This window comes from Leptodactylus fuscus, chromosome 5 (genome assembly GCF_031893055.1).
Source record: "Leptodactylus fuscus isolate aLepFus1 chromosome 5, aLepFus1.hap2, whole genome shotgun sequence".
Taxonomy (NCBI): domain Eukaryota; kingdom Metazoa; phylum Chordata; class Amphibia; order Anura; family Leptodactylidae; genus Leptodactylus; species Leptodactylus fuscus.
This window is the reverse complement of record NC_134269.1, coordinates 173,097,107-173,124,405: the sequence shown is the minus strand read 5'-3', so window position 1 is coordinate 173,124,405 and position 27,299 is coordinate 173,097,107. Positions and strand designations below refer to the sequence as shown.

Genomic DNA, 27,299 nt, shown 5'->3' with positions numbered 1-27,299 from the left:
CTGGCATCAACAACGCATTTCCGCCCACAGAACTGCCGCTCACTGGATGTTTTTTCTTTTTCGGACCATTCTCTGTAAACCCTAGAGATTGTTGTGCGTGAAAATCCCAGTAGATCAGCAGTTTCTGTAATACTCAGACCAGCCCTTCTGGCACCAACAACCATGCCACGTTCAAAGGCACTCAAATCACCTTTCTTCCCCATACTGATGCTCGGTTTGAACTGCAGGAGATTGTCTTGACCATGTCTACATGCCTAAATGCACTGAGTTGCCGCCATGTGATTGGCTGATTAGAAATTAAGTGTTAACGAGCAGTTGGACAGGTGTACCTAATAAAGTGGCCGGTGAGTGTATACTATATAGTGTATGACTGTACGTAATATTATATGTGACAGATAGCAGGGTTTTACTAAGGACAGAAGCTGTCAGACGAACCTGATTTCTTTTTATGAAGACGTGAATAGAAATATGGACAGAGGGGAGTCTGTGGATATAGTGAACAAAGGGGAGTCTGTGCATATAGTGGACAGAGGGGAGGCTGTAGATATAGTGGACAGAGGGGAGGCTGTGAATATAGTGGACAGAGGGGAGGCTGTGGATATAGTGGAAAGAGGGGAGTCTGTGCATATAGTGGACAGAGGGGAAGCTGTGGATATAGTGGACAGAGGGGAGGCTGTGGATATAGTGGACAGAGGGGAGTCTGTGCATATAGTGGACAGAGGGGAGGCTGTAGATATAGTGGACAGAGGGGAGGCTGTGGATATAGTGGACAGAGGGGAGGCTGTGGATATAGTGGACAGAGGGGAGGCTGTATATATAGTGGACAGAGGGGAGGCTGTGGATATAGTGGACAGAGGGGAGGCTGTAGATATAGTGGACAGAGGGGAGGCTGTGGATATAGTGGGCAGAGGGGAGGCTGTGGATATAGTGGACAGAGGAGAGTCTATGGATATAGTGGACAGAGGGGAGTCTGTGCATATAGTGGACAGAGGGGAAGCTGTGGATATAGAAGACAGAAGGGAGGCTGTGGATATAGTGGACAGAGGGGAGGCTGTGGATATAGAAGACAGAAGGGAGGCTTTGGATATAGTGGAAAGAGGGGAGTCTGTGCATATAGTGGACAGAGGGGAGGCTGTGGATATAGTGGACAGAGGGGAGGCTGTGGATATAGTGGACAGAGGGGAGGCTGTGGATATAGTGGACAGAGGGGAGGCTGTATATATAGTGGACAGAGGGGAGGCTGTGGATATAGTGGAAAGAGGGGAGTCTGTGTATATAGTGGACAGAGGGGAGGCTGTAGATATAGTGGACAGAGGGGAGGCTGTGGATATAGTGGACAGAGGGGAGGCTGTATATATAGTGGACAGAGGGGAGGCTGTGGATATAGTGGAAAGAGGGGAGTCTGTGTATATAGTGGACAGAGGGGAGGCTGTGGATATAGTGGAAAGAGGGGAGTCTGTGGATATAGTGGACAGAGGGGAGGCTGTAGATATAGTGGACAGAGGGGAGGCTGTGGATATAGTGGGCAGAGGGGAGGCTGTGGATATAGTGGACAGAGGAGAGTCTATGGATATAGTGGACAGAGGGGAGTCTGTGCATATAGTGGACAGAGGGGAAGCTGTGGATATAGAAGACAGAAGGGAGGCTGTGGATATAGTGGACAGAGGGGAGGCTGTAGATATAGTGGACAGAGGAGAGTCTATGGATATAGTGGACAGAGGGGAGTCTGTGCATATAGTGGACAGAGGGGAAGCTGTGGATATAGAAGACAGAAGGGAGGCTGTGGATATAGTGGACAGAGGGGAGGCTGTGGATATAGAAGACAGAAGGGAGGCTTTGGATATAGTGGAAAGAGGGGAGTCTGTGCATATAGTGGACAGAGGGGAGGCTGTGGATATAGTGGACAGAGGGGAGTCTGTGCATATAGTGGACAGAGGGGAGGCTGTAGATATAGTGGACAGAGGGGAGGCTGTGGATATAGTGGACAGAGGGGAGGCTGTGGATATAGTGGACAGAGGGGAGGCTGTATATATAGTGGACAGAGGGGAGGCTGTGGATATAGTGGAAAGAGGGGAGTCTGTGTATATAGTGGACAGAGGGGAGGCTGTAGATATAGTGGACAGAGGGGAGGCTGTGGATATAGTGGACAGAGGGGAGGCTGTGGATATAGTGGACAGAGGGGAGGCTGTATATATAGTGGACAGAGGGGAGGCAGTCTGTGTATATAGTGGACAGAGGGGAGGCTGTGGATATAGTGGACAGAGGGGAGGCTGTAGATATAGTGGACAGAGGGGAGGCTGTGCATATAGTGGACAGAGGGGAGGCTGTAGATATAGTGGACAGAGGGGAGGCTGTGGATATAGTGGGCAGAGGGGAGGCTGTGGATATAGTGTTCTAGGACTTTGCAAAAGCACTTGACACTGTCCTTCATAGATGTTGTGAGAAAGTGTAGGGAATGGTGTGGGAGGACAGGTATGTTCCAGCCAGGCAGCTAAAGGGTGTTTGGTAAAAACCCAAGCTAGGGAGGTCAGCTGACAAATTAAGGCCTTATATTAGGTTGCGTGTATGAGCTAGGAGCTGTGGCAACACACTGACAGAGCACCAGGTACTGTGCCACCCGTCGTTGTTACCAGAGCAAGAGCCTGGCAGCCAGGCTCCTGTATAGTCAAGGAACAGGTTCTTATGTTACAGTTAGTTCTCATCCGAGAAGGCTTTTGTTTTGTTTTTTTGTGCCTTTGCAAAGGCAGTTTATGCACCTCAATTGAAATAAACGCTAAACTTGAGGGTAACCCAGTCTCTGTGTCCCTGTTTCCTGCACTGCTACCAAGTATCTACCTGAGCGATACCCCACAACGGTTATTGGGTAAAAAAAGGCCCATTGGCCTGGAAAATATAGCTTGTAATTGGATTAAAAACTGGTTAAAGGACCATAACCAGAAAGTTGCGGTCAATGACTGCAGCTCAGTCTGGTCCTTTGTTATAAGTGGTGTACCCCAGGCTTCAGTGTTGCGTCTGCTGTTTTTTAAGATGGGATTTTTGCAGATGACACTAAGCTGTGCAGTACAATTAATAAAGGATGTACGTAGGTTACAAGCACACTGGGACATATTAAGTTGTTGAGCATCCACATGACAAATGAGGTTCCACATGGAAAAATGTAATGTTAATATACATCTGGGTAAAAATATTCTACATGCAACATATGTTCTACGGGGAGTAAAGCTGGGAAAGTCACTGGAGGTGAAGAACCTGATTGTATTTGTAGATCATAGGATACATTACAGCATGCAATGTCAATCAGCTACTTCTAAGGCCAGCAGGATATTGTCATGTATTACAAGAGGTATACAACACTTAATTCCAGCCCTATCTGGAATATGCAGTTCAGTTCTGTGCACCAGTTTATAGAAAGGATGTCCTAGAATTCTAAAAGGTGCAATGGAGGACTACAAAACTGATAAGGAGCATTGTGGATTTCAGCTGTGAGTAGAGATTGAAAGAGTTAAATTAGCTTAGTTTTGAGAAGAGGCGTTTAAGGGGAGACATGATAAACCAATATATAAATGGCCTATTTAAGAAGTATGGAGAAAAGCTATTCCATGTAAAAACCCTTCAAAAGACAAGGGGCAATCCCTTTGTGTGGAGAAAAAAAAAAACCTCTTCACTGTAAGGACTGTGATTCTGTGGAATAGCCTACCCAGGAGCTGGTCAAAATAGTCACAGTTGACTTTTAAGAGAAAAATAGTATTGTATAGTTTATGTAAAAATACAGAATACTTTTTTCAACCATGTTAAGTATGTAAGTACCTGTGATATTCCTTTTTAGACTTTAGTTTTTTGTTATTGTTGGGAAACATGGCCGTTTTTTAAAGTGGGCCTCCCAATGCCCCTCATCCCCCTATAATTTAATTTCCTCTACCCTTTCAACCACCAATATTACATTAAAAAATAATGAACACTTACCTAACCTTGTTTCCACAGACCTGCAGGCTACAGGTGTAATGCCTATGACTTGGCCCTCATTGCCCTTCTCTGCCACGGACATCAGCTGATAGCTCCGTGCTCGCCTTGTATTCAACCTCTATCTGTGTCCTAAGTTGAAATCACTGTCTGCTGCCTGGAACAGCAGGACATCACCCGAAATGTGGGACTGTCCAGCTCGATTCGAGGAGGCTGACGTGGCCCCAGCAAACCTAGGGTCCGATGCAGCTGCACCGTTGCCCCTATGGTTAATGCAGCCCTAGATAAGTGGTAATATTTTTTTGTTTTGTTCTCCTGAGATACCCCGTTTTATTGAGTTTAGTCATTTCTATCTTGTCGATTCTTTTATTTAGACCAGGGGTGCCCAATACATCGATCGCAATCTACCGGTCGATCGCAATGGACGTATGGGTCGATCGCGGGATGCAGCCAGGGATCCCCGGTGTCTGCTTGTTCACAGTGCAGGCTGAGAGTCGACTCTCAGCCTGCACTGTGAACAAGCATTCCGGACACTTGCAGGCCACTCTTAAGAATGGAGGGGGCCGGGGTGCTGCTTGTTCACAGCGCAGGTGATCAAGCAGACAGCGGGGATCCTTGTGCGGCCACAGAACGCTGCTGTCTCCTGCTCTCGCGCTCCGCCCGACACCGCCCACATACCCGCCCGGCCCTGCCCAGAGATACGCCCCACCCACCTGCCCACCCAGCCCCGCCCACAGGTCCGCCCAAGCTCCACCCACAAGAAGTGGGTAGTAGATCTTTCGACTTGGTCATGTTATAAAGTAGCTCACATGCTGACAAAGTGTGAGCACCCCTGATTTAGACAATATTTTAAGTGCATCCATACTTGTGATCTACAATGCCTTAGAATTTTTTGTTTTATTGTACATATAATTTGTTAATCTCACACTAATATTCGCTGCCTCACTTGATCACTGACTACTGCTCTTTTCCCCTCACTAGGTATCCAGTGTCTGGTCCATTCTTGGACCCCTCCCTCAAGACCTCCAGTGTTCCCCATTACAAATGAATCCCATACCCTTTTTGTAGTTTTACAAGGCTTAATATGTGGTCCATCTTTGACTAACCCATTAACTCTTGGTTTTCAGTCCCTTATATTTGCAGATTTCCTTTCTTCTACCAGCTAAGACAACCAACTAACTTGTGTTTCTTCCTGCTAATGGGTCCTTTGTATTTTACTGTTATCTATTATTACATTATGCCTGGACAGCCGTGAGCTTCTCATCACCCATTGGTCACAATGTTGAAAAAACTGTATATTGAAATGGCCCAATGTAATAAAAAGTGCTGTCATTTAGACTTAGCTGGGTGAATGGGTTCCTTGGGCTTAGGTGCCACATAGCAAGACAATAAACTTATATCTGCACTTTTTATTCCGCTTCGTTTCCATCTTGAAAGTGCTCATTTGACGACCAGGAAATTTGTTCAATTTAACCTAAATTTGGCTACACAATTCACCTACCTCTCTTCTCATTCCCTGAATGCAACCCCCTGACTGCTCATCACACATGAATTTACACAATCGGTTCACTGTATTAGGACCATCTCCTACTTTTGACATCAGAAGCCTATAGCTCATGAAGGAAGTCAACTGGCTTGGTACGTATATAAGTTGTATGTCAACACACATTACTCTTTGTTGTCATGGGTAAAAGGGGTGAATTATCAGAACTGCATTATTGGCTGTGGGGCTTTGGGGGGCAGTATTTCGGAAATAGTACAGTTGGTGAACTGTTTGCATGCTGCAGTGGTGAAGTTGTATCGTGGGTGGTCAAATGGCACCATTGGGAATAACAAACATGGAACCTGCAGAGCAACATATGTCACTAATGTGAAAGGTGAACTTGGCTACAACAGTGCACTAGGGCTGACTGTGAAAATGAACCAGGAGCTACCAGATGTGCGTCTAATATAACAGTTCAATGTTCCCTACTGTTTATGAGGCTATGAAGCAGACAGATGATCACTGCACCTATGCTAACAAAGATGGCTGTATTGGAAATAGACCCTCACTGATTGGGAAAGTGTTGTCTTCTCCGATGAATCATGTTTTCTGCTCCATTGAATGGATGGACATTGGTGTCTCAGGCGAGAAACATCAGACATCAGAGGACACCTTGACAGCCATTGCTAGAAGAACCCAAGCTGGTGGCAGCAGTGTTATGTTCTATAGCATTCTCTGGGACCACCCATCCATGCGGAAGGCACTATTAACTGATTTGTGTATAAATCCATCCTTGCAGATCACACACACTCATATATGTTGGTTGTCTTCCATGGGCAGATGGAATCTTCCATCAAGACAATGCCATGTGTCACACGGCTAGAAATTAAAGGGGTTGAATTCTCCAGATATGAACCCAAATGAGCCACTTTGATAGTTGTGTTCACTATATGGATCCTCCCCCTCCCCAGAAAATATGGGATACACATATGGCTCCATATGTCTGAGACGACCTACCAGCACCTTGCTGTCACTTCCAGCCCATCTAGCCCATGGATAGCAATCCATGCTGCCCATGGCGGTTACTCTGGATATTAGCTGATGATCATAATAATGTGACGTGACTCTAATATACTCACTCTAAACTGTAAAACCCGACCAGGTCATCTGTGCCATACATTTATTCTGTACATCATGGGCACCACCTTATATACAGCCTCCTCTCTACCACTTAAACACCTCCTCAACTCTCACATACAAAAAGGGGTGTAACTACTGATGTAGCAGCAGAGGCAGCTGCCACAGGGCCCTCTATCGCTGCGTTTTTTTTTTTTTTTTAATAGCCCCTTACCAGCTGGAGTTACTCCAGCCAGTAACGGGCCCTATTTACTTACCGATCTTGGCTGGGCCGGGATCGGTAAGTGACACCGCGGGCCCAACAAAGACTATTATTATACTCTGAGGTCTTTTCAGACCCCCAAGCATAATGAGCGGAGGCCCGGGTGAGGTAAGAAACATAAAAAACACTGTTACTTACCTCTCCACGATCCGGGCAGGCCTCAGGCCTAGTTGTCTGATGTCTCTGACGTCACATGAACCCGGCCTGCGTCCCGGGTCATGAGACGTCCGACGTCATTGAAGAAGGCCGACAGCGTCAGAGAAGGGGGACAGGTAAGCAACAGTGTTTTTTTTTTATGTTTTTATTTCACCGGGTCTCCAATTATTATACTCTGGGGTCTGAAACTATACTGAAATTATGCTAGACTATAATAATTGTTTATAGGTGTCCACAGTGGAGCATAATACTGTGTGCATGGGCCACTAAGGGACATAATACTGTGTGCAGGGGCCACTAAGTGACATAATACTGTGTGCAGGGGCCACTAAGTGACATAATACTGTGTGCAGGGGCCACTAAGGGACATAATACTGTTTGCAGGGGCTACTGAGGGACATAATACTGTGTGCAGGGGCCACTAAGAGACATAAGTGTGTGCAGGGACCACTATTGGGCATAATATGGTGTGCAGGGGCCACTAAGTGACATATTACTGTGTGCAGGGGCCACTGAGGGACATAATACTGTGTGCAGGGGCCACTAAGGGACATAATACTGTGTGCAGGGGCCACTAAGTGACATATTACTGTGTGCAGGGGCCACTAAGGGACATAATACTGTGTGCAGGGGCCACTAAGGGACATAATATTGTGTGCAGGGGCCACTAAGTGACATATTACTGTGTGCAGGGGCCACTAAGGAACATAATACTGTGTGCAGGGGCTACTGAGGGACATAATACTGTGTGCAGGGGCCACTAAGGGACATAATACTGTGTGTAGGGGCTACTGAGGGACATAATACTGTGTGTAGGGGCTACTGAGGGACATAATACTGTGTGCAGGGGCCACTAAGAGACATAATGCTGTGTGCAGGGGCCACTAAGGGACATAATGCTGTGTGCAGGGGCCACTGAGGGACATAATACTGTGTGCAGGGGCCACTGAGGGACATAATGCTGTGTGCAGGGGCCACTGAGGGACATAATACTGTGTGCAGGGGTCACTAAGGGACATAATTCTGTGTGTAGGGGCCACTAAGGGACATAATAGAGCGCGCAGGAATGCAGAGGAGGGGGTCGGTCGAGGTCTTCAGTGTCGGTCGGGGGGGGGGGGGATGTCAAAAGTTCGCCACGGGGCCCCGCCATTCCTAGTTACGCCACTGCATACAAAGCTTCTCTTATTCCTCCAAACCGTTCGACGTTTGTGATTCTGTTATTGAAATTATGCTTCTTCCAATTCAGAAAAGCACCCGACCTGACCTGTAGAATCCCCAACCTATATTCTTACTCTGCTGTCACCTGTCACTTCTTCTAGCTCTTTCCTATTCTTCGTTTCATTTGTCAATTGCTACCGATGCCTCAAAAGCCTGGAGATTGTTAGTGGAACTATAAGGAAACATGACACCGATGGGGATAATCTTCATTCTCCTGACCTGTAACCTAACTAATCAAAGAACGCAGAAAATTTCTTCAACAATTCACACAACTGTTACTAAAAGAACAGAGCACAGTAAAACCAGACTTCTTAAACTGAGTCCTTGACATCCAGTTGGACCAATGCCAAGGTATAAAACAATTACCGTGTAATTTCCAGACAATAACTCGCTTGCCTGGGTCCACCTCCGGGAGAGGCCCAATTTTATTAGCATAAATCATATGACTGAATATGTTACTTTCAACATTTAACTTTCTTACTGCTGAAAACATTTTAACAATATCTGTTTGCTGAGGAAACTGCCGATACATTTGCAGACTCAGCAAATCCCCAAATGGGGCAGACACCTAGAATAGAAGTAATATTACATTGTATCAAGACTATTAGTATCTCTACTCCCCAAATGCCACATGAGTGACACCCTATTACACAAATAGAACTAATTGGGAGGGTGGGCAGGACTAACACTTTTTTATAAAATGGCTCCCTGTTTACACTCCTTTTATATAAACAATTACACTGTCTACCAATAAGTATTTAGACACCCAGTAAAGTTCTGCGGAGGTGGAGTTATGGTCTGGGGGTGTTTCTCCTGGTATGGACCCTTGGTCCCAGTTCATGGTAAACTCAACGCTGCCGCCTATTGCACTATTTTCGATTACAGTGTGCTTCCTACATTATGGCGGTTCTATGAGTTGGACCAATGTTACGTCCAGGATGACAACACCAGCTTTCATGTAGTGGTCTACCATGGCTTGGTACAGTGACAATCAGGTTAACAGACTGGACTGGCCTGCTCAGAGCCCAGACTTGCACCCTATCGAGCACCTCTGGGACGAGTTGGATCAGTGAAATAATGGGTGCAGCAGCCATCCAAAATCGGTGAAAGAACTTACCTGTCTTCTCCAAGCCGAATGTAATAAGATACCACTAGCCGTCATACAAGGACTTGTGGAAAGCCCCGGAGGGATGAGGCTGTAACTGCCGCTCGGACCACAGATGTCCAAATACTTATTGGTAGACAGTGTATAAGACTCCTTGGCCACATTAAACCAACCCATCAAGTTCCTATCTCATACTCCACCCCTGAACTTTATTAGGGGAGAATTATCAAGCAAATAGTTGTCTAACACACTGTGCACCACATTTACTTTTATGACTTGTATGACAAAGGGTTTGTGGCTTCATGGAGAAGAGCATGGTCTAACTTTTGACACCGTGGTATCAAAATGTTGCTGCATTTTTCTGACGTAGAGTAAGTTAGACTAGACAGTCTAAGAATAGAACAGATTTATTAAACAGCATCAGCCACTTTGATAAATTTGGCACAGTCTTGTTATACAGTATTGATGAATCTGCCATATTGTCACTAGCTCCTTGTTTCCAATCTGTCAAGGCATCAATTGGAGAAAATTGGACATTTTTGTCTGGCAGTAATTTGTCATTGTTAAGAATGTAGTGTGCACTGAGTACTGTCAAAGAATCAGTCATAGAGGTTTATACTAAAGATTAGGGATAAGGATACCATATAAAGCGTCCACGTGTGCTTGGGCACTAACAATTAAGATGTTAGTAAATATTCGATAACTAATTGAATTAGACTCATAGGATGACTGGAAGAGCAAACGCCCCTATCGTGTGTTCTAAGGCCCGGTTCACATCTGCGTTCGGTATTCCGTTCGGGGAGTCCGCATGGGACCCCCTGAACGGAATACCGAACGCATTGACAAGTGGTGAGCTTATGAAAGCACACTGATCCCATAGACTATAATGGTGTCCATGTGTTTTCTGCGCGGTGTCCACACAGAACATGAGGAGAGAAAAGTACTTCCTGGACTACTTTGCGGACACTGCGCGGAAAACACATGGACTCCATTACAGTCGATGGGGTCCGTGTGCTTTCATAAGCTCACCGCTTGTCAATGCATTCGCTATTCCGTTCGGGGGAGTCCCCCGAAGGGAATACCAAACGCATATGTGAACCAGGCTTAAGATTCGTAAGGAGGTAAATAACTAGAACGAAACTGCATTTATTACACCCTACCCTTTGCAAAATTTTAGGGTGGTTTTGGGAATATTTTTGGAAGATATGAGTACGTAGACATAAGTATAGGTGACATATATGAACACTGCTTCTTTTTCTTATTTTGAGAGCTGTGCATCTAAAGCTTTGCTTGGGCCATGCGTATAGCCGCAGACATCCATGGTTATGCATTTTTTATTACAAAATGTTATGTTTTAGTACAAAATTGAATTACTGTAAAGTGCTGGGTGCCAGATGTTTATTTTAGAAAATACTGTGTGTAAGTATATTTCAGATCAGTTTTTATTTGTGCATGTCAAAAGCATGAAATTATCCCGGCAGAAATAAGGGCTCAGTTTCTCCCTTTGCAGCTAATTTGCAAACATTATTTCTTCAAAAATTCATCATCTAAATAGCTCGTTTTTTGCTATCTCTTTATTAGATTTTTCAAAGTCCTGACTCCCTGACTTATGTTCATTCAGTCAGATTTTAATAGAACAAGAGGTTTGGCCTACATATGCTTCCCTACAGGGACACTTTAGTACAGTAGGTAGATAGCATACGTGCTCTTACGTATGAACTAAATTTTCCACCTTACATTTGGTTCCATGAGTACGTTGATACACTTGGTTATTTTCAAACTGATATGTTGGCAACCGAAGGAAGACAATGTCCTTGTCTTCTTGTGTACTTAATTTCTGTTGAGTTCTTATACAGTATCTCCTTGTTCTGTTTAGTGTAACACCAGTGTACTCTCTTTCCTGGTAAGCATAACCACCAAGTTACCTTCTCCGTAAGCTGCTGCACACTTCGCGATGTCGTTGTTGCCGAGTCTCTCCGTAGAGCAGGTGCATGCTTCTTTCTTGCTAGTTAAAGACCAGTGCGCAAGTTAGTAATATTCCCCATCTCTGTCAGTCTGCAGAAATAAAAGTCTGCTTTTCCTGATCTACCCTGCCAGAGCAATTAGGTTCCTAGCTTACGAGAATCCACGAGTGCTGCACTGTGACCTGTGCGTCCAACCCTTCCTCTTGTTTACTCTTCTCAGCTAGCATGTGCATGTTCCTGCCCTGATCTTTGCCAGTATTCAGATTCTACTTCTGCCTGACCCCTTAGTATTTTACACCACAGCCCCATTGCCTGTTTGATTATCCGTCACCAACAACAGGACCATTCCAAGAGATAGTGACCTTGTAGTCACCCTAAAATCTAGATCCCCGTTTAGGAGTTAAAGTGTAAAGACCAAGGAGGCCACTTAGACAATGCCCTTGGAAGTGGCCAAAACTAAACCGGTTGTTATGACCAGGTCTTCGCCTGTTAGGTTCAGGTGTGGAGTGTCTGAACGGCATTCTGCACCTGAATGTCTGATGTGCGGTAGGGGAATATTTACACTGGGCATGCGGTCTCTGCAGTTGCACTCTTGCATGGATCGTGCAATGAGCTGCACTACTGATTATTGCTGTAGTGTGTCTAGGCCTCTGATGGGGTTAAGTTTCTCTGTTGTGCTAGGACTTCATTTAGTTTTTTTTTTTATGTATATTGCGAGCCCCACATAGAGCTCACAATGTACATTTTTTCCCTATCAGTATGTCTTTTTTTGGAATATGGGATGGAAATCCATGCAAACACGGGGAGAACATACAAACTCCTTGCAGATGGTTTTTTGCCCTTGGTGGGATTTGAACACCAGGACTCCAGTGCTGCAAGGCTGCAGTGCTAACCACAGAGCCACCGTGTGGCCCCTGACTCCATTCAGGTTTTGGGCATTCTGAGTTCTGTTATCCAATTGGCCTTCTGAATACTCCTGCTTCTGGCTATTTAAACTCCACTTTGCATGCTGTCAATTGCCGGTCTTAATCTTCAGTGCCTGTGTCCCAGACATGGTCTGTCTGTCTGAAGCCTGCAATTCCATCTGCATCTGAGTCCTTGTTTGTTATATTTATGAATTTATTTGATATACAAACAGAACATTTATAATGACATGTTAGCAAAACCCTTCAGAAAATACAAATTGCAATGCATATAAACACATAACATAGACATATTGTTACAAAATATCAAGGAATGTTATTGATGGAAAGCTGATCATCTCACAACACATCTGTCAGAACATATTCAGGAATAGGAAGCGAGAAAACATCTGCATGATATATACTGTATATATATATATATATATACACTCACCGGCCACTTTATTAGGTACACCATGCTAGTAACGGGTTGGACCCCCTTTTGCCTTCAGAACTGCCTCAATTCTTCGTGGCATAGATTCAACAAGGTGCTGGAAGCATTCCTCAGAGATTTTGGTCCATATTGACATGATGGCATCACACAGTTGCCGCAGATTTGTCGGCTGCACATCCATGATGCGAATCTCCCATTCCACCACATCCCAAAGATGCTCTATTGGATTGAGATCTGGTGACTGTGGAGGCCATTGGAGTACAGTGAACTCATTGTCATGTTCAAGAAACCAGTCTGAGATGATTCCAGCTTTATGACATGGCGCATTATCCTGCTGAAAGTAGCCATCAGATGTTGGGTACATTGTGGTCATAAAGGGATGGACACGGTCAGCAACAATACTCAGGTAGGCTTTGGCGTTGCAACGATGCTCAATTGGTACCAAGGGGCCCAAAGAGTGCCAAGAAAATATTCCCCACACCATGACACCACCACCACCGGCCTGAACCGTTAATACAAGGCAGGATGGATCCATGCTTTCATGTTGTTGACGCCAAATTCTGACCCTACCATCCGAATGTCGCAGCAGAAATCGAGACTCATCAGACCAGGCAACGTTTTTCCAATCTTCAATTGTCCAATATCGATGAGCTTGTGCAAATTGTAGCCTCAGTTTCCTGTTCTTAGCTGAAAGGAGTGGCACCCGGTGTGGTCTTCTGCTGCTGTAGCCCATCTGCCTCAAAGTTCGACGTACTGTGCGTTCAGAGATGCTCTTCTGGCTACCTTGGTTGTAACGGGTGGCTATTTGAGTCACTGTTGCCTTTCTATCAGCTCGAACCAGTCTGGCCATTCTCCTCTGACCTCTGGCATCAACAACGCATTTCCGCCCACAGAACTGCCGCTCACTGGATGTTTTTTCTTTTTCGGACCATTCTCTGTAAACCCTAGAGATGGTTGTGCGTGAAAATCCCAGTTTCTGAAATACTCAGACCAGCCCTTCTGGCACCAACAACCATGCCACGTTCAAAGGCACTCAAATCACCTTTCTTCCCCATACTGATGCTCGGTTTGAACTGCAGGAGATTGTCTTGACCATGTCTACATGCCTAAATGCACTGAGTTGCCGCCATGTGATTGGCTGATTAGAAATTAAGTGTTAACGAGCAGTTGGACAGGTGTACCTAATAAAGTGGCCGGTGAGTGTATATACACACACACACACACACACAAGGACAACATTGTTGGCCCCCCTCATTTAATAAAAAAAAAACCCACAATGGTCACAGAAATAACTTGAGTCTGAAAAGTAATGATAATTAAAAATTTGTTGACAAGCCACAAAGCTTCTAGGAGAATGTCCTATGGACAAAATCGAGACAAAATCGAACTTTTTGGCAAGGCACATCAGCTCTATGTTCACAGACGGAAAAATGAAGCATATCTGGAAAAGAACACTGTCCCTACTGTGAAACATGGATGAGGCTCTGTTATGTTCTGGGGCTGCTTTGCTGCATCTGGCACAGGGTGTCTTGAATCTGTGCAGGGTACAATGAAATCTCAAGACTATCAAGGGATTCTAGAGAGAAATGTGCTGCCCAGTGTCAGAAAGCTTGGTCTCAGTCACAGGTCATGGGTCTTGCAACAGGATAATGACCCAAAACACAAAGCTAAAAACACCCAAGAGTGGCTAAGAGGAAAACATTGGACTATTCTGAAGTGGCCTTCTATGAACCCGGACCTAAATCCTATTGAGCATCTTTGGAAGGAGCTGAAACATTCCATCTGGAAAAGACAGCCTTCACAACCGAGACAACTGGAGCAGTTTACTCATGAGGAGGGGCCAAAATACCTGCTGAGAGGTGCAGAAGTCTCATTGACAGTTACAGGAATCGTGTGATTGCAGCGATTACCTCAAAAGGTTGCGCAACAAAATATTATGTTACTGAACCATCATTTCTGAGGTTTATTTTTTTAACAAAAATTCTGTTGAAGTGAAAAGCAATGTCTGACTTTCATTTGTTCATTTTCATAGAATCTTTATTTATTATTACTTTTGTCAGATTCAAGCTATTTCTGTGACCATTGTGGGGTTTTCTTTCATTAAATGAGGGGGGCCAACAATTTTGTCCACGTGTGTATATATAGTGAACTTTCAGTGTGGGCAGATACCCTTAAAGAAGAGAAGGCATGTCCTGATGTTCTTCTTGGTGAAGGATGAGGAGAGCATGTGGACCTTTGTGTTTATGCTAAGCATCTGACAACAAACCGTAACACAGTAGGGATTGCAGGGTTATAGGTTGGACTTGATGGACTAATGTCTTTATCCAACCTCATCAACTATGTAACTATGTAAGAAATACAGATATATGCTAACAAATACTAACGAATCTTCAGCGATCGCTACAGATGATCAAGCTTGGTGACCATTTATTAAACCAGGTGAGAAGTTTAGGTTTTTACGCTGTAGATTGAGATGGCAATGCATTTGTAACTAGACATGTTCTATCAGTACTAATAAATGGTGGTTACGATACGTTCGATCAGCAGTGGTCCTATGTTAGCAAAGAACTAAAGCTTGTGCTATTTAAATCTAAGGGACAGGGATATGGCTGTTCTCTAGTAGCAGACACAGCCATTATACTGACCAGCTGCTCTTCCAATCTAAGCATTGAAGTGGCTCTTTCAGGAATACCATATGTCATCAGTGTTCATTTAGGCTCTCCCTACTTGTTAAACGTGCTTTGTCGCTAAGCTGATCACCACTGTAATCTGTAAGTAAACCAAGCTGTTTGTGTGCAGTACAAACAGGAAAAGTGAGAATTACTTAGCGCCCTCAAAATAAATGGGCTGAGTAATTTAGGAGAGGGGAGGTCACTCAGTACAAGAGGCGCCATTTGTAATTGTCCTGCCCAAGAGATAGAAATCCTGGACAGAACCCTCAGAATCCCCTAATAGTTATTACTGATGAGCGCCTTTATCAATGCTTCTGCGTACAAAGACCGACATAGTAGACTCAAAGTGTAATAAGAGGTAAGGTAGGTAAAGCGATACATGGGATAGGCAACCTTCATTATACAGAAAGATCAGCATCATTATTATTAATATTTAATTTGGAGTAATATTTGTACATGTTGTCTACAAAAAATGGAATCACCGTGTCTCGGGAAGAGAAGGCTTTAACACCATTACAGAAAGAGCTCCTTTACTGGAACAACAATTATCTTCACATTAAACTGTCAGGGATCATCGGTACAAAGGATTAGGTGGAGTCTGTATATCTTTTGAAGAAAATAATATTACAAGTTATATTAGATTGCTAGAAATAAGGTGATGTTGCAGAGATTTTCCGTGATAAATGGCGACTTACCTGTAAATTAGTTGCAGATTTACTAAACTATATGTGCAAGCTTCCGGCTTAATTTGCCCCAAACAACAGTCGGAGGTCACCGTGAAGATCCATTCATATTTAGTAAAGTGGCGCTGATTCTGCCACGATAACTTGCAGCAGAATCATGCGCTGATAAAAAGACTCCCATTGACTTCATTGTGTTCCGCGCGGAAGATGGAACCCATTGAACTCAATGGGAGTCTTTTTATCAGTACTGATTCTACTGTGAGTTATCATGGCATGGTTAAGAGATAGGGAAACACTAACCGATTGTGCACAGATATACAGATGTTATTGAATAGTAGAAAATAAATGCAAATTTAGTGAATAGAGAAATATATATTCAGGCTAAGGCCACGGCAGGTCTCTGGTTTGATAGCCATGCTATCCAAGGTGGTGCTATTGAAGAATCTTTAGATCTTTGCACATTTGTTGGGAGAAAGGGGGAAAATTAATAAAAACATGGATTTACCAAGCACCTCCTCTGAGTCAGTACATTCTTTTAAATTTTCTTAATTTCCCTTTTGTGGGAAAAGTCTTTAAAAAAGAAATTGAAATTAAAAGAATACCCAAATTTACCCCCCATTATCACCACTCCAGTGTTTATAAAGGGCTGTATGCCACTTTTCTGTTATTTACATTTGCTCAATTACAAGACACTTATTTTATTTCCACAAGATATTTCTTTATTTTCTACCAAATAGTTGATTATTTGAACACGTTGGTCTTAGACAAGAAAAGAGCTTTGGATTTCAATGGTTTTTTCAAGGCGGAATCCGCCTGAAGACAGGTCGTGTCGCTTTTTCTATCGACTCCCATTGAAAAGAATGGAGGAGTGTTTGAGGATGGTTCCACAGGTAGCTGCTGTTTAAGCGGATTGGGTTTCCGTTTTTCGGGTTACCAAGCGGACCCAAAGAACAGAAACCCAAGCGCAGTTGTGAACCTAAGGTAAGCAGAGTATTTTGTAATATTGTAATAATACTATTTAGTATGACTGAATTACTGTATATTGTTTTGCATGTGCCCAAGGACCTTAGGTGCAAAATTGGATTAGTGTATTGTAGTTACAATAGCTTTGGGTTTTATCATTATCATTCATGTTTTTGTAGTTTTGCCAGACTTGTGGCGATATATAGCATATGCACAAGGCTGTTGCAATGTAGATGAATTCTCCTTAATGATGAGGCTCATTTTAAGAATATTTGATATGGGTAGAAGTCCTATACACAGGTGACCAAAGATATATAGGGGGTGGTGTCAGAAGAAGAAAGCACCATTCAATGTATAGCAGTGGTCTCAGGCTAGTGCAGTTGGCCCCTATTGACTTCAATAGAGGTAGAGCTGCAGTACTGAGACATGTACGTTATGGCGTCTCCTGCTTTTGACATAGTCCCCTGTATGGCTACCAACAACCAGAGCCAACGGGAACTGCTGATTGTTAAAGGGTCTGGACACTGAACCTCCACAGATCAGATATCGATGGCCTATCCTGTGTAAAGGCCAAAGTATGAAAACTGAGCCCCAATGAGGGTCAGTAAATATATAGATGTGCGGTATTCCAAGTTTACATTTATATGACTGCATTTACTTTTGTTATTTTCTTTCTTTTATATTGATGTTATCACTTCTTAAAATGTCTACCAATAAAGGGCATCTGTTCACAGGGGTGAAATATATTAAACTAGCAACACAGATAGGCAAGGTAGCGGGCAGCTCCTTTGCTCCAAACACCCCTCACCCCCATTCCCCCCTATCCTTGTGTGAGTGACAGGGCCAGGGAGCTAACCTGAAATTTTTCCTGGTCCTATCACTCTTAGGGTCCATTCACATGGAGGAAAATGGTGGAATTTCAGCGCTGAAAAAAAAGCCTCCTATTGACTTCAATGGGTTTCTTTTTTTGCTAGCAATGGGAGGCTTTTTTTCAGCGCTGAAATTCCACCATTTTCCTTCGTGTGAATGGACCCATAGAAGGGAGGAAGGGTATTGCAGGGCGGGGTGAGGAATATTCTGAAATACATTATTTCAACAAAGGCACAAATTTTCACGGAGAAAAGGCGTTACAATCCGTTAAACACAGAAGTTTGACAATAAATAGCTTCAACCAACCTCTAACCATGAGGGGTGAAAAAGTTTTTGTGTTATCATTCATATTCTCTGAAAAAAAGCCAAAAAACAAAAAATCTGCCAGGGTATGTAAGCTTTTTAGCACAACTCTATATGTCCCCCGTTGGACCCAAACGATGAAGAGACCCCCCGTAGATGTGAAGCTAGTCTTAGGGTGCATGCACACTACGTAACGCCGGGCGTGTATGAGAGCCGTACACGCCGGCATTACGGCAGACTGCCGAACACTTCCCATTCACTTCAATGGGAGCGCTCGTAACAGCGGCGTTTACGAGCGCTCCCATTGAAGTGAATGGGAAGTGTTCGGCAGCCCTGCAGTAACGCCGGCGTGTACGGCTCTCATACACGCCCGGCGTTACGTAGTGTGCATGCACCCTTATCCTGAAAAGTCAACAACATTTTAAGTATACGTCATAAAGACTTTTAAGTTTGATGTGCGTAGGGTTTTATACATGAGCTTATGTAGCTTGTCTCCACATCTCTTTGGTGCACATACACCTGCATTACAAGAAATAAAGAAGTATTTTCCTATTCGCTTTCCTTCCCCAGGGGCTACTAATGGCAGGTTCTATGTCAAGTTTGTAAAATGGACTAGACGTTTATGTAATGAGAAATGTCACTGTCTGTTATAAAAAGTTAATTACATAATTGATTGAGAAATGCTGAACGTGATCTGTGTATAAGGCCAGTGTGCGTATAAGCAGTAAGTGTGGTTATGTGATATAGAACTTTTAATTCTGTCTATTGTGATAAAGGCAAATGGCATATGTTGTTGTTGTGTGGAACTATTCAACATCTTAAACTAAATGGAGAACCATGTGGCTGTACCCTGCCATAAAGCAAACCTATACACACATATGAGAAGTGTGCATGAAGCCTAAAACACTTAGGGTAAGTTCACACGGGGTTTTTTGGTCAGGATATTGAGGCCGTATCCGCCTCAAAATCCTGACCAAAAAGACGGCTCCCATTGATTTCAATGGGAGCCAGTCAGTACTTTTTTTCCGGGAGCCGTTTGTTCCAGCTCCCAGAAAAGGAAGCGACATGCTCATTCTTTCAGGCGGATTCGCCTCGTGACATCTGCCTGAAGACACTCCCTCCCGACTAGGCCCATTCATTTGGGCCTAATCCGCAGCGGAGTGCGGGACTGGATGCCGGTTGCACTGCCTGCCCTTAGGATGGGTTCACAAACCGCTCCCGGAAAAAAGAACTGACTGGCTCCCATTGATTTCAATGGGAGCTGTCTTTTTGGTTAGGATTTTGAGGCAGATACGACCTCAAATTCCTGACCAAAATACCCCGTGTGAACTCGACTAGACTGAAACAAAAACATGCACAAAATGGAGCAATATTAAATTGAAATCATATGTTTGTATTATTAGAAATCTAACCCCAAAATGTTTGTGCTATTCTGTAAATTTATCATACTTGTTGATATGATGCATGAACATTGTACAGTACAGTATTTTAAGGTATTCATATTTTTATATAATTTAAGTTAAAGGGGGTTTTCCATCTCAGTGTCTCAGCAGTCTGTCTGCAGTGTTGGCTTCTCACTTCCTGTATTTCTCTCCCCCCTCCTACCTCTGGCTGAACGGGACACAGAACACTTCTGCAGGTCAGAGAATATGCAGATGCTTGTACAGAATGGTCTCAGTGCTATCTGTGTGTTTACATAGAGAGATAACAGACTTTATCAGCAAACTGCAATTAGCTGAATGATTGTCCTGTCAGCAAGAGCACTGAGTAAGTGACGTCTTTTGTCCTATAGGTCCGTGGTTATAGCAACACTGTGTAAACAATGGGAGGAATAAATTCACAAAGCAGGCAAACAAAGCAGAATTTCTAAAGCAATATATTTAAGAAAAGGCTTCAATTTACATAAGCTACCAGTATAGAGAGGATCCTTGAGATGGGAACACCCCTTTAACATTTTATATTATTCAGTAAAAAATATTATATTTATGTACTTTTTTGTTTTTGGCAGACAAAATAGAAGATGAGCTGGAAATGGCAACAGTTTGTTATCGCCCAGAAGGACTAGAACAACTCGAAGCACAAACAAATTTTTCAAAACGAGAGCTCCAAGTTCTTTATCGGGGATTCAAGAATGTAAGTTTATATGTAAGATGTTAAAAAATCTAAACTATTGTAAATATTTCATAAGACTGCACTAAGGAATGTGAGGGTTTCATACAGAGCGTTCAATAACTTCATCTCTACAATGTATTATTTAGTATGTCTTGTATTATAATACAGATCTATTATTAGTATATATAACTATTGTTTATTCAATGCATTACCATCCCTTTATACAAGGTACAGTATTATATGCAAGAATAATCTACTATATATACTCGAGTAAAAGCTGAATTTTTCAGCCCAGTTTTTGTGTTGAAAAAGCCCCCCCAGCTTATACTCGAGTCAGCAAAAAAAAAAAATTAGGGGCCTCGGCTTTTATTTGGGTCGGCTTATACTCGAGTATATACGGTAAGCGTTGCCCTATGATGATAATTTATAGATGTGTCCTTCCTTAGCAATGAGGTTATTCCAGGAAATGCGGTGCAAATTTTTGTGTTACTATTTTGGGGGCATTATTAGCAAAACAAAAGGGTTTTTTTTTCTAAGTAGGTTATCTTGTTCCAATTTTCTTCGGATATCTCACGATAAAATAGGCAAAATCATAAGGACCCCTCTTTTTGTTTGGAGGACTCAATGGAGGAGTTTTGTAAAGAAAATAATAGGCAGTTTTAAGAAGGGTCTTGTATAGGAGAATATATAATTATTAATTTTTCACAACATATTGGTAAAATATCATGTGTTGCCTTTGGTCTTATTTAAAGAGGACATTTTACCATCTCTGCCAAGTCCAGCTCTTTGCATCATTTAATGGTAATTTTATGTCTATCCCGCACTGTTCCCAAGCAAGTTCTTTTAGTTTTGGTCCCCAATATGCTCTGTAGACTTTGAACTGTCAAGAGGGCGGTGTCAGGCAGGAGCAGACTACGTGTGTGATTCTGAGATCTGACACTGTCCACTTTTGATTGGAGCTTTGAATCATGCCCCCTTTCTTGCTCCTGCCTGACACTGCCCTCCTGACAGTAGACAACCTAAATATAACATCAAGTGCCAACCCAAGTGCATTGATTTCTCTGAGAGCTAGAGAAAAAAATTACAACTGCATTGCAAATGGAGTTGGTGGAGTCGGTGAAAGTTCATTTGTAAGATTGCAATGCTGCAAGACAACAGTGTAAGAGTATGTTCACATGGCGGAAACCTTTTCTGCCATGTGACTTTTCCATGCAGCTAGACACAACGGGATGCCGATGCAGCATCACACTTCTGATTATGCCGAATGAATGGGCCTAATCAGGAGTGAGTCTCGAGCCGCAGATGTTGCGGCAGACTCAGCCACGGAATCCGTGGGAAAATAGGGCAGGTCGCTTCTTTTTCCCGCTAGCTGAAAAAAATTGCTAGCGGGAAGAAAAAACTGAAATGAATGGGAGACATTTTTTGTAGGCGGATTTTGAGGCAGATTCTGCATCTGCAAAAAACTGAACATACCCTTAGTTTATGTGTTGCTAAGATATTACTAAGTTGTTGAAAAAAGTTACATTTGTGCTGTTTCAGATAAAGGTTTACTAGTTCCACTAACATTTTAGAAAACAATTTGTGTCAAGTGGCAGTGGCGTAACTAGCGCCATAGCAGCAGAGGCAGCTGCCAGAGGGCCTGGGACATTAGGGGCCTGGTGACAGCCACTACCACTGCTATCATTATACTCGGGAGGGGGGGGGTCTTTTCGGACCCCCGAGTATAATGATTGGCGGACCAGGAGAGGTAAGAAACATAAAAAACACTGTTACTTACCTCTCCAGTGCAGGGGCCACTATGGGGCATAATACTGTGCAGGGGCCACTATGGGGGATAATACTGTGTGCAGGGGCCACTATGGGGCATAATACTGTGTGCAGGGGCCACTGGGGGGAATAATACTGTGTACAGAGGCCACTAAGGGACATAATACTGTATGCAGGAGCCACTATGGGGCATAATACTGTGTGCAGGGGCCACTAGGGGGCATAATACTGTGTGCAGGGGCCACTAAGGGCCATAATACTGTGTGAAGGGCCACTATGGGGCATAATAGAGTGCACAGGAATGCGTAGGAGGGGGTCGGTCGAGATTGTCGGTGTCGGTCGGGGGGGGGGGCATGTCAAAAGCTCGCCATGCGGCGCCGCCATTCCTAGTTACGCCACTGTCGAGTGGATTATGCAGAAGATGACATAGCAATAGACAGTTACACAAGTGGAAAATGGTCAAACAGCAGCTTCAGGGATGGAGGGATTGATGATAGTTCCTTCTCAAGAAGCTGTATCTAAAAGACGACTACAGAGTTGCTGGGAAGGAACACAAATTGTCAGTTAGACCAGGTGAGAGCAATAGTGAAGAACAAGAGAAATACAAGAAATACAATGGCCAGTAACTGCTAGCCCTGTGGATTTCTGCAGGGGGCAGTTGTCAGCCATGTAAAGCATGGACAAATACATGGTCAGTGGGGGACATGCAGCCCCGTACCCCAGTATACATGTACTAGATCTGTAGGTCCTTCAGCGTCTTCACTACTATTACATTTATCTGTGGGGAGTAAAATTAAAAGTATTGAAAAAACATTTATTTTTCAAAACACATTTGTTATGTAATTTTAATCAATGCCAATCGTCATCAGTGGTATAAGATGCAAGATGCATGTCTTTATTTATGAAAGGATGTCTTTTCCATGCAGTTTTCAGATACATTTTGCTATTGTGTAATTGTACTATTAGAGAGAGTTTTTACGGTACAGAACATTGAACTTCTGTGCTGTGTATTTTATTGCCATTGTCTTCTTGTTAAAGGTTTAACAAGCCTATCCTTCATGTCCTTACATAAAGTCTGTCAAGGCCTGGAAGTCCAGTGCATGAAACAAACGTGATGGATGGTGTTATAAAGCAAGTGTAGTCAAGTAACAGTCCAGATTTGGTATACAGATTATTGGCAACAGAAGCGTGAGGCAGAGACGTGGTCAAAAACAATGAGGAACCTCAGAAATATATTTTGCTTACAGAAACGTGGCTTCCATTTAATTCCTTTTACCCTGTGGCATAGAGGAGGCAAGTTCTGGGGGGGAGATTTTGCTTTGTTAGCATCACAAGGATTTCTTGTGATGTATTCTGTCTCCATACCAGACATGGTCTGAGAGATATCTTCTGAATAGATCCAGGACAGATCCTACTGCACCACAAATATTAGTGCATAAGGCCTTATCCACATGTCTGCTTTTCATGTACGTATGCCATAAATAGCTCTGTATACAGTGCTGCTTAGCCTATCCTCTATATAACAGTATACCTCCCAATCGGCCCGGATTCAGCGGGACAGTCCCAGATTCAGGTCAGTTACTCCTCCTGCAGGTGCTAAGGAGCAGAGGAAAGGATCTTGGAGATTTGCTAGCTCTACTCTGGTCGCAACTTGGTCATCGTGGCAACTGTACTTTTGCACCAAACCTTCCTCAGGCTCAGGGTGGTGCAGTGAAGGAGATATTGAGGGTGGCGATGATAACTAATCCCTCACAGGGGACAACCACCTTTGTTCATGTCTCCTGGCTGTAATGGATGGTGAATCCGGGTGCCCTCGATGGCAACTAACAGGCACAACTTGAGGCACTTTTAATTAAAAATTATAATTGTTATGTTTCTAGTTAAAATGGAGACTCAGAATCTTTATTTACAAGGTCCACTTTGTGGAAGGGTGAAAGGGGGGCGATTATTCTTCACCTTCTAATGTTCTTTTCTGTGACTATTCTGGGAAAACTGCAGACTAGTACCAAATCTCTTTTTGGGTAGCTACTCTTGGCCCATGTAATTCAATCTTTTATGTAATCCAGTTGTCTGGAATTATTGCCACAGCGACCAATTAAATGGTGATATCAATACCTAGTGTAGGGCTCAACTAATAACCATAGAGCTAAATATATAACCATACCTCCCAACTTCTGAAGAAATGAAAGAGGGACAAGGCACATTTAGCTCCACCCACTTTTCTGTTGACTCCGCCCATTCTCATTCATTTTTCATGTGCCCCCACACAGTATAATCCTCCTACAGTCACCTGTAAATTATATGTCCCCCCTCTATCTCTCCTACAATTTCATATACACCCTTCATCTTCCCCAAGTTTCATGTTCCCCCATCTCTGCCCACAGATTCATGTCCCTCCATCTCTGCCCCCAGAATCATGTCCCCCATCTCTGCCCCCAGATTAATGTCCCCCATCTCTGCCCCCAGATTTATGTCCCCCCATCTCTGCCCCCAGATTTATGTCCCCCCATCTCTGTCCCCAGATTCATGTCCCCACATCTCTGCCCCCAGATTCATGTCCCCACATCTCTGCCCCAGATTCATTTCCCCCATCTCTGCCCCCAGATTCATGTCCCCACATCTCTGCCCCCAGATTAATGTTCCCCCATCTCTGCCCCAGATTCATTTCCCCCATCTCTGCCCCCAGATTCATGTCCCTCCATCTCTGCCCTCAGATTCATGTCTCCCATCTCTGCCCCCAGATTCATGTCCCCCCATCTTTGCCTCCAGATTCATGTACCCCATCTCTGCCCCCAGATTCATGTCCCCCATCTCTGCCCCCAGATTCATGTCCCCCCATCTTTGCCCCCAGATTCATGTCCCCCATCTCTGCCCCCAGATTCATGTCCCCCATCTCTGCCCCTAGATTCATGTCCCCCCATCTCTGCCCCTAGATTCATGTCCCCCATCTCTGCCCCCAGTTTCATGTCCACCATCTCTGCCCACAGATTCATGTCCCCCCATCTTTGCCCCCAGATTCATGTCCCCCATCTCTGCCCCCAGATTCATGTCCCCCATCTCTGCCCCAAGAATCATGTCCCCCCATCTCTGCCCCCAGTGTCATGCCGTCCCCTCCTCCTTCATCTGCCGCCAGTTTCATGTTCCACTTCAATGTGTACACACAAAAACCACTCACACTCACCTTTTCCTTGCCCCCCGCCGCTCTCTCCGCAGTGTCACTAACACAGTTGAAGGCGCGATGTGACGTCATCACATCGTGTCTACACAGCCACTAGCCGGAGTGCAGTGTCAAGGCAAGGAGCTGAGCTGTGACAGCTCCTTGCTTTAGTCGCGTATCTATTCAACTCAGATCTGCGTCCTCCAGTCCTCCAGACGCAGATCTGAGTTGAAATCCAGACATACCTCCGTCCAACTGGGACCGCGGGACACATCACCGAAATCATGAATGTCCCGCGGAAATCGGGATGGTTGGGAGGTATGTACCATTAGGATTTCTCCACTGTTAGGGTTCCCATGGAACCCTACAGCAAGTGCTGCTTGGACGGATTTAAGGCACACGGTGTCCAGGAAACTTCTAGATCTTCTTGGTGAGGTGTTAAGTATTATGATATAAAAAAAACCTCAACTGAAATAGAAGTATGTCAGCAGCTGACAAAACCTGGCCTTTGACAATGACATGTCAAAATTCCCTGCAACAGTTCCTGAGTGCTTGGGAATCGAAGCTACAGATTTTATCTCCTGTGGACATTAAAGACACTCTCGGGTGATCTTGTGCACCCTCTAGATGTGACTGCCTCCAAAAGTCTAGCTACAAATTGACCACTAGGTGGTACAAGACTCCATCCCTACTTCAAAAATATTCCCTAGATAGCTCCCCTCTTTGCTCGAGCTGTCATAAGCTTCATTCCACTTTCTGCCATATCTGGTGGGAATGTGAAAGAATTCTGGATTACTGGTCCCAAGTCCAATGTATTTTTGACAGATTCTACTAATTGATGGTCTTTCCATAGTATGGGTCATCAATATTAGATCTGCGGGGTCTCACACTCAGGGCCCCCGCAGAACATCTCCCAGTGCAGCTCCTGGTATTGTTCACATTCTGTAAGCTGTGCTGCTCACTTGCCGTACGTGCCATAGTGGTGGGTGTACGTACTGAAACACTGTCCTAGGAGCCAAATTTTCTCAGTACAGCTGTCGTATATGGGTCCTGGGTGTCAGACTCCACAGATCTAATATTCTAAGATATACAGTCCTATGAAAAAGTTTGGGCACCCCTGTTAATCTTAATCATTTTTAGTTCTAAATATTTTGGTGTTTGCAACAGCCATTTTAGTTTATCTAATAACTGATGGACACTGTAATATTTCAGGATTGAAATGAGGTTTATTGTACTGGCACGTTGGCATGATGGCATCTTTTTGTAACTGTTTTTAGTAGATCCTTTAGCTAAGTGAATGGCCGAGACCTGACGTGAATAAATAAGGCACATCCAAAGGCCAAAAACTCACAAGATGAGTCGCTCCGGATTAGGAAAGATTTTTTCTTTCCTTGGAAGCCAAGTAATGATCAAACAAAAATTCTGTAAGCATTAAAGGGGTATTCACTTTGGAATATTGAAGTCATTGTCATTGGTAGAACAAGTGGATCTTAGATTGGCATTATTTATTTCATCCTGACTCCAAAACCTGTATAAAACCTGAGCATGTGTCCTTACCTTACAGAGCTATTCTTCCTACCTAGTCCTAACTATTAGTGCACTTCTCCATCTAGTGGTCATTTTCCATTACTACAGGTACAGTCATTTTTTTCTTTACATTATGGCCCAGATTTACTTTTGTGGTTAGATTGGACACTCGTAATAAAGAAGGTGTGGATTCTCAGAAAAATGGAGAGTGGTTTAAATGTGCTAAAAATGTGGCTAGATAATATCAAAAAAATTGTGGGTCCAAGTAAGCCAAACTAAAGGTGATATAAATATAGACTAGACAGAACCAAAATATGACAGATTTAACATTCAAGCACTGATAAGTCTGGTATATTTTCAGACAGACTGTCTAATTATCAGTAAATCTGGGCCTTTGGAAGAGGGATTTTTTAAAAAAATTTGCGCCAATTTTTTCAAATCAAGAACAGGTAGCATTTGATATCCTATATGCTCTCTTGTTAGATATACAGGGCAGTCATGCAGTCAGCTGTCCTTGCATGATCCCCAGTCTCCATCTGCATATTCAGCTTCAGAGCTTGTCAACAGCCAGCAGTATTGGAGATAAGCCCTGTGAATCTCTATA

General features: G+C 43.7%; 1 protein-coding gene across 2 annotated transcripts in view; it reads left to right on the top strand.

Annotated features, from left to right (window-relative positions):
• The window catches only part of KCNIP1 (potassium voltage-gated channel interacting protein 1), a 117,872-nt gene that overhangs the window by 64,087 nt on the left and 26,486 nt on the right, over positions 1-27,299 (top strand). For both annotated transcript variants that reach the window (XM_075274762.1, XM_075274761.1), the window contains one exon: positions 20,141-20,265. In XM_075274762.1, coding sequence (XP_075130863.1) covers positions 20,141-20,265 — 125 coding nt within the window. The remainder of the gene's footprint in view (positions 1-20,140; positions 20,266-27,299) is intronic.